Genomic DNA, 15,333 nt, shown 5'->3' with positions numbered 1-15,333 from the left:
TCCCGCCCCCCCGCCCCCCACCCCAGGCCTAATTCTCATCTTGCTGCAGACTCTGACCTAATTTTAATTCTTGGGAAGGGGGCTGGGTGGGCTGGAGGATCTAACTCCTTTGAACTCCCAGCCCTTGAGGGTCTCCCGGGGATCCCTTAGGCTCCAGGTCTTCTTTCTTCCCTCCTCCCTTTTGGGGAGGAGGGCCAAATATGGCTGCTAATGGTCTCTGGGTACTGTCTCTCCCTATCCATCTCTTTGGATTGTCTCTGTGTCTCTGTCTCTCCATCTCTGTCTCCTGTCTCTGTCTCTGTCTCTTTGTTCTTTGGCTTTAGGCCTCTGCATTTCATTCTGCCTCTCTAGCTCTGTCTCTCCGGGCATCTCTGATCCCCGGCTGGGGGGCAGGGATGGGAACCGGACAACAGGTGTCCCTCCCAGAATAGCTGGCTTTTCTGGGGACTGGGCAGGGGACAGGGAGAGGATGGGGGAGGGGCTACCCATCTTAGAGTCCTTCCCACTTTCCCCTCCCAGTGGCTCAGCTNAGGGTGATGCTCTCTCTTCTGGGCCAGGTCTGCTGACCCTGCACTAGCCCCTCTCCTCGTCCTCCCAGGCCCTGGGAAATGCTGACACAGCATTCCAGGCCCCAGAATAGGACCCTGGGGAGCTGGGTCCGGTTTCCTGGGAGGGAGGAACAGACAGCTGGGGCTGGTAGTGAGGGATAGGAACAGGTGGACATTCGGCCACGGGAGGAGGCCTAGCTTCACCCTAGACTCTCGCCCCGGCTCCGGCCCCTTAGCAGACACATGGGTTGGGCTCGCCCTTCCTCCCCTGATAAGACCATGGCCATGTCCATCAGCCCTTAAGGAACCACTCTGCGTCAGGCCCCATGCCCAGGGCCTTGGTCTCCTGAGACATCTAATTATATCCTCGCCTGCCCTATCTTCTGAGGTAGGGCCCTATCTTTATCTTGCTGGGAGATTTGAGGGAAACCAAGACCTGAGTGGTAGAGCCACTTGCCCAAGGTCAAGGCCAGGAAGTGTCATCTCTGGGTGCCCCGGGGACCTACCCCCCGCTGCTTTCCCAAGAAGAGAACTGAACTCAGACCTGCCAGGTTACCCTGTGCTGGGTTCTAGAGGTCTGGCCCTGGCAGCTCTTGTCCTCAGACTAGGCCTGTTTTCCCGAACTTTACTGAGATCGTGTGGTGTTTTCCTCAAACTTTTTGGATCTCATCTCACCAGTAAGGAACACATTTTATATTGCCACCTGCTACGTGCAGATCACACATAGATTATTTTGTTTTATTTTATGTTTTTTATTTATTTCTAGGAGAGAGAGAGAGAGAGAGAGACAGCGAGAGCAGGGGAGGGTCAGAGAGAGAGGGAGTCACAGACTGAAACAGGCTCCAGGCTCTGAGCTGGCAGTCAGCACAGAGCCCGACGCGGGGCTCGAACCCACGAACCGCGAGATCATGACCTAAGCGAAAGTCGGACGCTTAACCGACTAAGCCACCCAGGCGCCCCTCACATAGATTATTTTAACAATCCAACTCCATTGGGGTATAATTGACATCAATAAACTGTACCCCTTTTAGGTGTCCCAGGTCAATGAGTTGTGACAAACTTTACCCACCCGTGTAACCACCATCAAAATCAAGACCTAGAACATTTCCTTTACCCCGGAAAGTTCCCTCTTGCTGTTTGTAGTGATCACCCTGTCCATCTGCTGTCTGCCACAGCAGGGAGCCCAGCATATTTTTTGGCATTTACCCACGTGGCACATATCAAGCGCTCATTTCTCTTTGTTGCTCAGTAGTATTGCACTTGGTGAATATCCCACCATTTGTCCATCAGTTTACCTGCTGACGGACATTTGGGTTGCCTCTAATCCGTGCTACTAGGGACACATTGGATGCATTCCCACACACCTACTTTTAACTGAAACGAGTTTCATAAAATGTAAGTGGCCCTTAGGACAGGAGGGGCATGTTGCTGTGTTCTGTTCTTGCTCCGTTTTATTTCGCCTTTGAAGCCTGGTGGCCATGCCTCCCTGAAATGATTTCATTTCCCCTTGGTGGGTGGCGACCTTTAGCCCTGCCCAGGCTGGGCTTTCTCAAAGCATGGCCCACGCCAGAGCCTGCTGGGGGCTGGTAATTGTCCCTATTCCCTGCTCACCCCAGACCCACTGAATCATGCTCTTAGTGTGGGGCAGGAAACTAAGGCAAGAGAGGAGCTGCATCTGTAACCGGGCCACCTCCCTTCATTCTGCTGCAGGAGGAAGTTAGGGAATCTTGGGGGGCTGAGTAGGCCTCCAGTCTCTGGGTTACAATCTGGCTTTGCCATTTGCCTGCTTCCTAACTTTGGGCGAGCGCTTTCAATGTTTCTCTCTGAGCCTCAGTTTCCTAATCTGGAAAACGGGAATGAAAATAGGCACCATCAGGACTCAAGGGATCCATGCAAAGTCTCTCGGGGCTCATCTCCTCCGCTTCCTTGCTCGTGCTGCCGCCGCTGTCCCATCTCCCTTGCAATCCCTCAGCTCCCTCGGCTCCCTCCAGCCACAGGCCTTTTGCAAAGGCTGCCCCCTCTTCCTGGAACGTTCTTCCCCCAGAGGTGAGCAGGCCTCATTCCTTCTTGTTATTTGGACCAGGCTCAGCTCAAATGTCACCTCCTTGGAGAGGCTGTCGCTTCACCCCCTCACTGATGTCACTCACCCCTGCCCCCAAAGCCACTCTCTTATGTCACCCTGGGTTATTTTTTTCCCCATAACGCTTATCACTGACATTCAAATTATTCACTTGTTTATTGCATCTCCCCCACGAGGATGTCAGCTCTGCGAGGACAGGGACTTTGTCTGCTTTCTTCGCTGCTCTGTATCCAGCGTCTAGATCGGTGCCTGGCGATAGCAGACATTTAATGAGCGTCTGTCAAATGGATGTAAAGCTCGGAGCGTAAGGCCTAGCAGACAGCAAGTGCTTAATAAATGCAAGCTATATGTCCCTATGAATACACAAATGCCCAGCGTGCGCCAGGATGTTGGGGTTGGAGGCGAAAGGGCAGAGCAGTTATGGAGACTCTTGCCAATGGATCAAAGCTCTCCTTCCTCCCTGGCTGAGCAGCAGGCGGAGGGCTGTCTGTGTGCTTCAAAGCCCAGGACTGGGACACGTTTGTGTGACATGCTGGATGGAAGGGCTGGAGGCCGTGTGACCTCAGGCGGGACGCCTAACTTCCTCGGACCTGTTTCCTCAGCTGTAAAAGGAAACAATGACTGCTTACTCAGTGGTTAAGAACTGGGGTCTCTATCAGTTAAAAAAATTTTTTTAATGTTTTTTTTTTTTTTTTGAGAGAGAGAACATGAACGAAAGTAGGGGAGGGACAGAGAGAGAGGGAGACACAGAATCCGAAGCAGGCTCCAGGCTCTGAGCTGTCAGCATAGAGCCTGACGCGGGGCTCGAACTCACGAGCTGTGAGATCATGACCTGAGCCAAAGTCTGATGCTTAACCAACTGAGCCACCCAGGTGCCCCCGGGTCTCTGCTATTTTCGACTGATGTAAAAATGTTGGGCATTCCTTCATGCATATCTATATTAATTATAACTGTGGCAACTTTACTAACATATTAAGAGGTGGCCTAGTGTTCTAAGAGGGTGGCATAGAGAGCCATGGTACTGGCATCAAATCCCAGCTATGCTGTAGGACAGCTGTGTGACCTCAGGCAAGTTACCTCACCTCTCTGGGTCTCAGTTTCCACAGGTTCACATAATATAACTTATTAGCTCAGAGGGTCACTATGAGGATTCAGTGATGAGTTCTTATGTGTTAAGTTCTTGGAATGGGACCCAAGCACATAGAAAACACTTTATTTTACTTAGAACTTTAGCGTATAATCTTGAAATCATTTCAGACTTGGAGAAAAGTTGCAAGGTTACTTCAAAGAACCCCCCACGAGGCCTGAAGGCATTCCCCCCACCTGTTAAGATTTGGCACATTTGCTTTATCTTTCCTTCTCTCTTCACCCCCCCCACCCCAGCTTGAGGAGAAGCTGTGGACACTGTACCCTTAACTCCTCAAGTGCTTCACTGTTTCCGAAGCAAGAAGGGCAGTCTCTTACAAAACCACGGTGCAGTTATCAGCATCAGGAAATGTAGCATTCATTGCTCGGTGCCATTATCTGTTGCGGTCCTACCTCAGGGTTTACCGGAGATGGCAATGGGTCCGTTGCGGCATGTCCCCTTCCACTCTGCGTCCAGTCTGGGCTCTGGCATTGCATTCACGTATCATTAGGAAGTACCTAGTATCCTCAGGGGCGCCTCGGTGGCTCAGTGGTCAGCTGAGCGTCTAACTCTTGATTGCGGCTCAGGTCGTGATCCCAGGGTCGTGGGATCGAGTCCCGCGTTGGGCTCCACACTGAGCGTGGAGCCTGCTTGGGGTTCTCTCTCTCCCCCCGCCGCCCGCCTCTCTGCTCCTCTCCCCAACTCGTGCTCTCTCTAAAATAAAATTTAAAAAAAAAAAGGAAAGCACTGCTTAAATGATAGCTATTAGTGAAACAACACACAAAAGAGAAATTAGAGAAGGCGGAGCTTAAAAGCCATTGAGCTTGGGGTGCTCATAGTTTCCACCTCCAGCAGCTCACCTTGGGGGCCCTACCGTCGCCAGCTGGACTGGGGTTCACATCCCAGCCCCTCCCCTTATCAGCCGTGTGGCTTTGGCCAAGCTATGCCGCCTCCTTGAGCCTCAGTTTCCCCACTTTAAAACGAGATGACACTCGCTACTATCTGGTGGGGTGTTAGAAGTGTGTGGAGCCCTCAGCACAGGCCCGGCTTGATGACCTGTGAGGTGGGTGTTATCAGTCGCCATCTCTTCGGTGAGGAGGGGCGCGGGGTGACGGGAGGCCTGACCTCAAGCTCCGCCCACAGGACGACGAAGTGGTCCTGCAGTGCAACGCCACCGTGCTCAAGGAGCAGCTCAAGCTCTGCCTGGCGGCCGAGGGCTTTGGCAACCGCCTCTGCTTCCTGGAGCCCACCAGCAATGCCCAGGTCTGTGCGGGAGTGCGGGGGTCTGCGGGGCCACGCCTGGGGTCCAGAGAAGGGGGGCGTGGGTCTGAAGACCGGGTGCTGCCGGGAGAGAAAAGGAGGGCTGGGAGGCCCAGGGGGCTCAGGGCCAGCAAGGCGGGAGAGGAGGTCTGAGGAGGGAGAGCAGGGGGCCTGGGGGAAGAGGGAGGGTGGCTGAGGGGATGGAAGGTCCTGAGTTCAAAGAAGAGGGGATCTGAAGGTGCCTGCGGATGAGAGAGGAAATGGGGAGGGGGATGAAAAGGAAAGAGAGCCAGAGGTCTGAAGTAGGTAGGGGTGTAGGAGCAGGGGCTCAGGAGTCTCAGGGGGTAGATGTCTAAGGGGCCTTGGATCCAAAGCCAAAGGGCCTGGAGGGTTAGGGGACTCTACTGGGGGTTGGGGGGCTGCCTGGGGAGGGAGTTACAGGCTGAGAGTGGAGGNGCGGACTCAGGGTCAGAGAGGAGCTGACTGGGTGGGGGGTGAGGGCAGGGGCTGGGAGAGGGAGGGGACACGGAGTCAGATCACGGAGGAGGCCAAGGGTCTGAGGAGGTTAGAGAGTCTGGGGTCCAAGGGGGAGGGTGCCCGGGAGTCAGGGGACTGGATGGGAGGCTGAGGAGGGAGGAGGGAGGTTGGGCCCTGCTGGGATTTGGAAGCAGGGTTGCGGCTGTGCGAGGGAGGAGGCAGGAGTTAGGACTGTCTGCTGGTGACAGCAGGAGCCGGGGGCTCCTTCGGGATCGCAGAGTGGGGGGCGACGCATCTCCCGGCAGCGTTGAAGCAGGTGCAGTGTGTCTGAGAGAGGGCTCGAGGCTCTCTTTGAGGTTAAGCGGGGTGTGGGGAAGGTAGCCAACAGGGAAGGCAGCGTGGAAGCTTCTGTGAGGTCCGGGTGGGGTTCAGGTGTTTGAGGGAAGGAGGCATGTTTTCTCTGATGTAGGTGTGCTCAGGGCTGGCAGGGTGCAGGGGCTCCTCCGGGGAATGGGGTCAGGTCTGGGTCTCCAAGGGGGTGTGGGTATTCAGACCAGCGCTCAGGGACCTTCATGCCCCCACCCACATCCCCCCCCCCCCAGAACGTGCCCCCCGATCTGGCAATCTGTTGCTTCGTCCTGGAGCAGTCCCTGTCTGTCCGAGCCCTGCAGGAGATGCTGGCCAACACGGTGGAGGCGGGCGTGGAGGTGAGGCTCCCAGCCCTGCGGGGCGTGGTGGCGGGGTCGGGTGGGAAGACCTGGGGGTCGCTCACCATCTGCTCTTCCTCTCTCTGCCCCGCCCCTCACAGGCCCTCAATTTGGATAAGTGGGTAGGTCTGGCCTTGGGTGTCACCTGCCCTTCTCACCTCTCCTGACCCCAGGCCCGCCTCTTGGGCCCACATCCTGCACACAGGGGCTGGGGATCTCCTCCACCCCAGTTGTCAGGGGCTGTGGAGCCCAGACAGGCCAGGCAGGCAGGAAGGAAGGGGTTGGGGGCTTCTGAGCCCCCCCCACCTGCTCCTTTCTCCTCTTTCCCATCCCTTCCTCTGACCCCGATTCCAGCTCTTCTCCGCATGGGACCTCTCCTCTCGCCTCCCCCTGCCCCAAGTGTGGGTCCCCTCCGCTCCAGGGGTGTGTCTGCCATGCGATCAGGTGGCCCCATCACGTGGCGCCCTCAGAGCATGGGCATGTGAGAGCCAAGATGGGAGGCATGATGCCACTGAGCGTGTACCCGGTGTCCCCGCCCCGGGAGGGGCCCAGGAGCCTGTGCTTCAGCATGTGTGGCAGCACAGGGCAGGTCCCTATGGGGGAGTTTAAATACCTAACACCTGGTAGGACTCTGCAGGTGCACACCGGCCGCAGCCCAGCTGTCTTACCACAGGTTCCAGTGGAAGGGGTCAAGGTCATTGGTATATGAGATAGTGGGGACTCTCAGGAGAGCAACTGGAAGAGGGCTTCAGCCTCCCCGAGTGACTCTGGGACCTGGTGGCCATGATGAAGGAGGCAGAGAGGACAGAGTGGGCTTGGGAACTAGAGAACACCTAATCACAGGCTTCTCAGAGACCCAGCCCCTTACTTCCATGAATGGGGAAACTGAGGCCAAGACTCTGTTGAGGGCCTGAGCTAAGGCTTTCTCGTGTCCAGGCCCAGGCGTGGTATTTTAAGGGGAGCATATTGCCACGTAGGATAGGCCAGATGCCTCGGGGGGTTCTGTTCTCACTCTGTGCCCTCTCTCTGCCCCCTGCAGTCATCCCAGGGTGGGGGGCACAGGACACTCCTGTACGGCCACGCCATCCTGCTCCGGCACACGCACAGCGGCATGGTGAGTGTGAGAGCGCGGGGCAGGGGCAGGGACGCAGGGCCAGGGGGAGGCTGGCTGACTCCCCTCTGCAATTCTAGTACCTGAGCTGCCTTACCACCTCACGCTCCATGACTGACAAGCTGGCCTTCGACGTGGGACTGCAGGAAGACGCCACAGGTGCAGGGCTGGAGCGGGAAGGGCGGTGACGNAGGGGCAGGACTCGGGGGGGGGAGGGGGGCAGGCACAGCGGGGGCAGGGATGGAGGCACCAAGGGAGACTTGGACCAGCATGGGGGGACCCCAGGCAGAGAGCGTGAGGGTGGGAACAGAGGACATGAGGCAGAGCAGGTGCTGGTAATGAGAGAATTGAGGGCAGAGGGCTGGGGAGGCTCAGAGGCTGGGAGCCCCTTGGGGAAGGGCATTCTGGGTAATGATAGCACTCCCCGCTCCGTAGGGGAGGCCTGTTGGTGGACGACACACCCGGCCTCCAAGCAGAGGTCGGAAGGAGAGAAGGTCCGCGTGGGGGACGACCTCATCCTCGTTAGTGTCTCCTCAGAGCGCTACCTGGTGAGCAATCCCAGCCCCAGCAGAGCTACGACTGCCTCAGGGCTGGGGGCACATGGGTCCCCCGTCTTCTGGTCATTGGTTTGCCAGTGACCTGATCCCTAGTTTCCTGACCTCTGACATCCACTTCTGGTCTTCGGTGCCCCGTTTCCCAGTTTGATCTTGGTTACCTGATCTGTGATCTCTGATCTTCTGTCTCCTGTCTGCCGGCTTNCCCCCCCGCCATTGTCTCTGACTGCCACACCCCTGCTGACCCCAGCACCTGTCGACAGCCAGTGGGGAACTCCAGGTGGACGCCTCCTTCATGCAGACACTGTGGAACATGAACCCCATCTGCTCCGGCTGCGAAGAGGGTGAGGGTCCCGGACCTCCTGCCCCTAAACTGAGGCCCCCAAAGAGACCTCCCACATTGGCCCTCAAACATGTCCATATTGAGCCTTGGGATCTCACATCTCAAACCTAGATCTCCAAATTATGATCCTCATGCTTAGATGTCCAACTGACCCCAGATCCAGATCCCTGGAGTTCAGACTCTCAACCCCAAACTCAGATTCAGACACTCAAATCTAGACTCCAAAACTCATATGCCAAACTCAAGGTCGTGGAGGGCAGATTCTTTTTTTTTTTTTTTTAAATTTTTCTTTATTTCTAGGAGAGAGAGAGAGAGAGAGACAGCATGAACAAGGGTGGGTCAGAGAGNTGACCTAAGCGAAAGTCGGACGCTTAACCGACTAAGCCACCCAGGCGCCCCATGTGGAGGGCAGATTCTTAAACTCAGATCCAAAGCTGAGAGCACCGCACTTGGAGCTTATCTCTCAGAACCCCAAGCCTTAGATGGCAAATACAGTTGGAGACCTCAGCTCCCCACACCCAGACCCCCAAATTCAAACCCAGATCCCCAAACCAAGACCCTTAATTCAGACCCCACACTTTAGCCATCTGACCTCAGACCTCCAAACTCAGATATCTAAAATCATCTTCCAAATTCAGACTCCCAGGCGAAGATTCCAAAGCATGACCCCAAAACTTTGACCCCCAGCTCTTAACACCCAAATCTCACACCCCAGCAGAGACTCAAACCTCAGAATCTGAAACTCAGGCCTTCATGTCAAGCCCACCAACTTCTAACTCCGAAGCTCGGATCGCCCTAACCTCAGGTCCTTGAATTCAGACTTCCAAACTGTCGACTTATAACTTCAGACCCCGAGACTCAGAACCCCAAAATCAACATTCAAAGTTCAGACCCCAACCTCAGACCCAACCACCAAACCTCTAAACCCAGACCCCAAATCGGGTTGGGAACTCAGAACCCAATATCTGGGAACATTAGACTTGAACCTCTGACCCCCAACCTCAGAAATCCAAACTCAGACCCCCAACCCCCCCAACCTCAGCCCTGTATACCCAGACCCTCAAACTTAGATTCCCCACCACAGACCCCAAATCTCATACCCCCACTTCAGGCCTCAAACTTAGCCCAAATCTCAGACTGCCACTTGGGATCCTAAAACTCGATCTCCAGCTGCAGACCCCCAAACTCGGTCCCAACCTCCTGCAGGGGAGAAGCAGGACCCCCGAACTCCTCTTTGGCTTCAGGCCTCTCCAGGGCTCCAGCCCCACAGTGACCACTTTCCCTTGCTCCTCCGCAGGCTATGTGACCGGGGGCCACGTCCTTCGCCTCTTCCACGGACACATGGATGAGTGCTTGACCATTTCCGCCGCTGACAGCGAGGATCAGCGCAGGTCTGGAATGGAGACAAGCGGCCCTGGGGTGTTGGGGTGGGAGGAGGGGGGCAAAAGTAGGCTCGCGGGGCCCAGACCCTCTGGGTGGGGTTGGGGATCACATTCTGGGGGGATGACAACCAAACCCTTGACCTCACTCTCTCCCGTGTCCCCAGACTCGTCCACTACGAGGGGGGATCTGTGTGCACTCACGCCCGCTCCCTCTGGAGACTGGAGCCGCTGAGAATCAGGTAAGAGGGGCTGGGTCTGGGGCTAAGGGCTGCTGGGGGCTGGAGAGGGGAGAGAGGATCTTTTTTTTTTTTTTTAGTTTTATTTTATTTTTGAGACAAAGAGAGACAAAGCACGAGTGGGGGAGGTGGAGAGAGAGAGAGGGAGACACAGAATCTGAAACAGGCTCCAGGCTCTGAGCTGTCAGCACAGAGCCCGATGTGGGGCTCGAACCCACCAACCGTGAGATCATGACCTGAGCCAAAGTCGGATGCTTAACCGACTGAGCCACCCAGGCGCCCCGGGGAAAGAGGATCTTAAAGGAAGATCTGAGAAAGAAACTGGAGGATTTTGAGGGCAGAAGATCTGGGGAGCTCCAGAAGGTGATAAAGATCTTCAGGGTCCCAGAGTCCTGGAGGAAAAGGACCTAGGGGAGGGTGGGTGTTCTTGCAGAGAGATTGGGGGTCCCCAGGAAAAATGTGGGGAGTAGAGGGAGAGAAAGTGGTGGGTCTGGGGAAGCTGGGAGCATCGGGGGGCCCCAAGGAAGTTGTGAGGGTCTGAGAGAGGATCGGGGTTCCCAAAGGAGGCCAAGGGGTCCTGAGAAAGATCGGAGGGCCCCAAGGAAGGTTTGGGACCCCCCGGAAGAAGGCTGGAGGCTTGGTGACGTTTGGACCAAGACTGTGGCGTCCGTGGGAGGACCGGAGGCTCCTCTGACCCCCGCACCCTCCCCCCCTGCAGCTGGAGTGGGAGCCACCTCCGCTGGGGCCAGCCGCTCCGGATCCGGCATGTCACCACTGGGCGGTACCTGGCGCTCACTGAGGACCAGGGCCTGATGGTGGTCGACGCCAGCAAGGCCCACACCAAGGCCACCTCCTTCTGCTTCCGCATCTCCAAGGTCGGTGGGGTCAGGGTGCCCGCCCTCACTTGGGGCCCCAAATCTGGCCCCAGCCCCCACTCTGCAGTCTCTGTGTGGCTCCCTGATTAAATGCACAGGCAGAGGAGGCTGACCTCTGTCCCCCGCCCTTGCAGGAGAAGCTTGATACGGCCCCCAAGCGGGATGTGGACGGCATGGGTCCCCCTGAGATCAAGTATGGAGAGTCCCTGTGCTTCGTGCAGCATGTGGCCTCGGGCCTGTGGCTCACCTATGCCGCCCCGGACCCCAAGGCCCTGCGGCTTGGCGTGCTCAAGAAGAAGGTGAGTGCCTGGCAAGGGGAAGGTGTGGGGGTGCCAGCAGGGGCAGGAAGGGGCCCGAAGGGTGATTATACTTGAGCCTTCAGGAGTGTGAGGGTAGGACTGAGAGAAAGAAAGTGAAAGACAAACTGAGACAGAGAGGAAAAAAGAAAGGGATAGATATACAGGGGGAGAGAGAGAGGGAGAGGAAAAATAGGGTGGAAATCATGAATGGGGCGAGGGAGAAGGAGAGGGAGAGAGAGAAGGGAGAGAGAGGAGAAAGGGAGAAGGAAAGGGAAAGCGAGAGAGGGAGAGAGAAACAGAGAGAGAAAAGCAGAGACAAAAAGACGTGGAGGTAGGAAAACACAGAAAGACAGACACAGAGAAGCAGAGATGGAAAAGACCAAGCGAGACAAAGACAGTGACAAACAGACCAAGACTAACATTCGGTAAACTATGGAGTGCCCCAGTTGTTCTGGATGTGTGTGTGGAAAAACGGGTGAGCTCTGCAGACCTGTCTCCTGCCCTCCCAGTACTCAGACATGGTAAATAAACTGCCTGTAATGAAGTACATAGCTTTACAACTGAAGAGTGGGAAAGCTACTCTGGGCAGCAGGCAAGGCATGTGCAAAGGCCCTGAGGTTGGCATGAGGTTGGTGTGATCCAGTTTGGCTGGAGCGCAGTGATTGAGGGACAAATCTTGCAAGATAAGGACAGAGAGGGGATGGGGGCAGATCATGTGGGGCCTTGTGGGCCATGGGGAGGGTCCCAGCTTTTACTCTTAGTGAGATGGAGCTGCAGTAGAGTTTTGAGCAGGCCAGGGAGGTGACCTGACTCCGGTTCCTTAGCTGCTCATGGGAATAGATGAGGTTGGGGTGAGGCACAGAGTTGGGAGCAGGAAGCCCAGGGAGGTGACTGCTGTCGTGGTCAGGTGGGAGAAAACAGTGGACAGGACCAGGGTGGGGGAAGGTGGCAGATTACGTTTGTAGTTTGAGGGTGAGCCAACAGGATTTCCTGACAGACTGGATGTCGAGGTGAGAGGGACAGGGCTTGAGGGTGATGCCATGATTTTGTCCTGAGCAACTGTAAGGATGGAAATGCCGTTAACTGAGTCGGGGACAGTCACGTGTCAGCAGCTCAGGATGACAGGGATCCAAAGTGTAGAACAGTTGCTTCCCTCGATAAAGAGCGAATGAATGCGAAGACTAGGGAGACGCCCGTTTGCAACAAATGAGGCTTGGAGTTGCGTCCCTGAGCGGAGGATTTAGAGATGGGCCTGGCCTGAGGGGGGATAGCGGGAGTGGATGGTATTTACAGCCACAGGACTGGACGAGGCCCTGGGGAGGTCAGCTCAGGAGAACGCTGTGACGGTCTCATCTTACAGAAAGGCGGCCAGGCATTCAGTCTGGGACATGTTGAGTGAGGGTGACATTACAGCTGTTGGGGGGGGGGGATGTTAAGTCAGCAGTAGGTACAGGTGGACAGGGTCTGGCCTGGAGATGGACGGACAGACAAGACAGAGTCAGTCAGAGAGGGAGACACAAACACAGAATCAAAGGGGGATGGAGACAGCGAGAAAGAAAGAGACAGAAGGCAGAGAGAGAGATGGAGATACAGACAGAGAGGGAGAGACAGGGAGAAAGAGACAAAGCATAGGGTAGAGGTTGAGAGAGGTAGGGAGAGAGTCAGAGACAGAAATAAAGAGGGGCAGGGAGATGGAGCTGGAGGCAGAGGAGAAACAGAGAGGGGGTGGGGGAAGAGAGAGAGAATAGAGTCAGATGAAGAGGGACAGGAGGGGGTGTCTGGCAGAGAGACTCAGTGGAGGATGGGGGCAGCTCTGGGGCTAGAATCTGGATGGAGATCTGGGGCCAGATGAATCCCTGGTGCTGAGCCCACTCCTGACCTCTCTGTCCCCTACCGCCAGGCCATGCTGCACCAGGAAGGCCACATGGATGATGCACTGTCGCTGACGCGCTGCCAGCAGGAGGAGTCCCAGGCTGCCCGCATGATTTACAGCACTGCCGGCCTGTACAACCAGTTCATCAAGTGAGCCGCTTGCCCACTCTGCCCCCGTGCCGGCCATGGCTTGACCCCCAGGCTCCCCGGGGTCATACACCTGCCCCCTCTAATCTCCACCTCTGACTTCCACACCCCTGTCTAACACACACAGGATCCCTAACCTCTAAACCTCGGACTTCTATACACTCGATCCCTAATCTGACCTTGACAACCATGGTTTTGACCTCTGACATCCTTGATCAGCCCTGACACCCAGATCCTTGATCCTGGACCTCCCCAGCCCTGACACCTGCTTCCACAACCCTCTGTGCTTACACAGGAGTGAGTCCCAGCCCTAGCTCTGTCCCTGGCCACTGCGTGACCTCAGGCCAATGTCTGTGTCTCTCCGAGTCTCAGTCTCCCCCTCTGTAGAATAGGTGTGTCTATGAGAGTCCTTAGGGGGCAGAGGGTAGGGCTCGCCTCAGTGACAGTCAGCGCTTGGGGCTCCGGGCCGACGAGTGCGCTGTCCGTCCCCACAGGGGCCTGGACAGCTTCAGCGGGAAGCCGCGGGGCTCGGGGCCGCCAGCTGGCACAGCGCTGCCCATCGAGGGTGTCATCCTGAGCCTGCAGGACCTCATCGGCTACTTCGAGCCGCCCTCGGAGGAGCTGCAGCACGAGGAGAAGCAGAGCAAGCTGCGCAGCCTCCGCAACCGCCAGAGCCTCTTCCAGGAGGAGGTGGGGCCGTGGCGAGGGTGGGGCGGAGCCTGCGGGGGGCGGGGCCTCGGCACCGGGAGGGGCGGAGCCTGAGGGACCTGGGGAAGTATGCAGTGGTTTCAGAGCCGGCGGGGCCAGTGTAGAAGGGCGGGGCCGCAAGCCTTTGGGGAACAAGTGAGGGGGCAGGGCCTTGAGAAGGGAGGATTTGGGGTAGTGGGCGGGGCCTTGAGGGAGAGGCTGGGCGTTTGTCAGAACAGGGGCGGTGCCTGTGGGAGCGAGATGCAACCAGAGCGAAGGGGGTGGGGCAGACCTTGCTTCTTTACCCGGGAGGGGGCGGGGCCTAAGTGAAGGCCTGTTGGAGGCGAGGCGTGTGGAGGCGGCCAGGCCTGGGAAGAAGTCTGAGGATGGGGCTGCGGGATTCAGCGGGCTGGGTCTGTGGGGGCCTGAAGTTGGGAGGACTGAACCAGAGTGGGGCATGGGGCTTGGGGCAGGGCCAGAGGGGGCGTTTTTGGGTGTCAGGGAGGGTCCTCCGCTGGAGTCAGGAGCTGGAGGTTTGCGTCTTCTAAGAGCAAGAAGGGAGGAGATACGGAGGGAGCTCGGCTCAGCACGNCCCCCCCCCCCCCCCGGGAGGCAGGGACTGGACAAAGGCCTGGAGGTCTGATGTCCCCACAGGGTGATAGGGGAGCATGTTCATTTAAAGGCTAACAACTGGCCCTCCTCCTCTCCAGGGACTCCCAATCTGATCCAAAAATGATAATAGTAACAATGACAAAACTAATTTGTGGAGTGGAATTATATATGCCAAACGTTTAGAACCGTACCGACACATAGTGGATGATATATAAGTGTTAGTGGTTATTATTGCCTTGAATTTGGCCTTTATTATGTGCTAAGGGTGCTACATACATGACAGCCTCCTGATGACCCCATGGGGTTGTAATTCCCACGTTATAGATGGATCTCGGAAACTCAGAGAGATTAAATAATAGCCATCTACACAACAAATATGCCAAGGGATACAGGTGTCAACAAAACAGACACAAATCTCTGTCTTTATGGAACTGACATGTGGGGAGGATAGATGATAATCAACAAAATAAGGAAATTATATGGTATATAAGATGATAAGTACTGAGAAAAAAGTAAAGGAGGGAAGTGGCAAGGAGTGCTGGGCTTGTCGCAGTTTAAAATAGAGTGGTCTTGGTGCGCGTGGGTGGCTCAGTTGGTTAAGCGTCGACTCTTGGTTTCGGCTCAGGTCATGATCTCATGGTTTGTAGGTTCAAGCCTCAACTCGGGCTCCATGCCGACAGTGCAGAGCTTGGTTGGGATTCTCTTTCTCCTTCTCTCTCTGCCCCTCACTTGCTCATTCTCTCCAGCCCTCTCTCAAAAATACATAAATAAACTTAAACATTTTTTAAAAAAATCCTTAGAACAGAGTGGTCAGTGGGTACCTGGGTGGCTCAGTTGGTTGGGCGTCCAAACTTTTGATTTCCGCTCAGGTCACCATCTCAGGACGGTAGGATTGAGCCCAGGGCTGAGCCCCAAGCGTGGAGCCTGCTTAGGACTCTTGTTCTCCCTCTCTCTCTGCCCCTCCCCCGCTCACGGGTGCGTGCTCTCTCTCTCTCTCAAAATAAATAAATAAACTTA

The 15,333-nt window shown here is 56.2% G+C and overlaps 1 protein-coding gene across 1 annotated transcript in view; it reads left to right on the top strand.

Annotated features, from left to right (window-relative positions):
- RYR1 (ryanodine receptor 1) overlaps nucleotides 1–15,333 on the top strand; it is a 115,724-nt gene that overhangs the window by 314 nt on the left and 100,077 nt on the right. Inside the window, 12 exon segments of the mRNA XM_077773631.1 lie at nucleotides 4,898–5,017; nucleotides 6,094–6,198; nucleotides 7,238–7,312; nucleotides 7,390–7,468; nucleotides 7,745–7,857; nucleotides 8,114–8,207; nucleotides 9,504–9,597; nucleotides 9,753–9,827; nucleotides 10,543–10,699; nucleotides 10,834–10,998; nucleotides 12,899–13,020; nucleotides 13,512–13,707. Coding sequence (XP_077629757.1) covers nucleotides 4,898–5,017; nucleotides 6,094–6,198; nucleotides 7,238–7,312; nucleotides 7,390–7,468; nucleotides 7,745–7,857; nucleotides 8,114–8,207; nucleotides 9,504–9,597; nucleotides 9,753–9,827; nucleotides 10,543–10,699; nucleotides 10,834–10,998; nucleotides 12,899–13,020; nucleotides 13,512–13,707 — 1,395 coding nt within the window.

This window comes from Crocuta crocuta, unplaced genomic scaffold (genome assembly GCF_008692635.1).
Source record: "Crocuta crocuta isolate KB4526 unplaced genomic scaffold, BGI_CrCroc_1.0 scaffold267, whole genome shotgun sequence".
NCBI classification, from domain to species: Eukaryota; Metazoa; Chordata; class Mammalia; order Carnivora; family Hyaenidae; genus Crocuta; species Crocuta crocuta.
The sequence above is the reverse complement of the archived record's forward strand: the minus strand, read 5'-3'. Positions and strand labels throughout refer to the sequence as shown.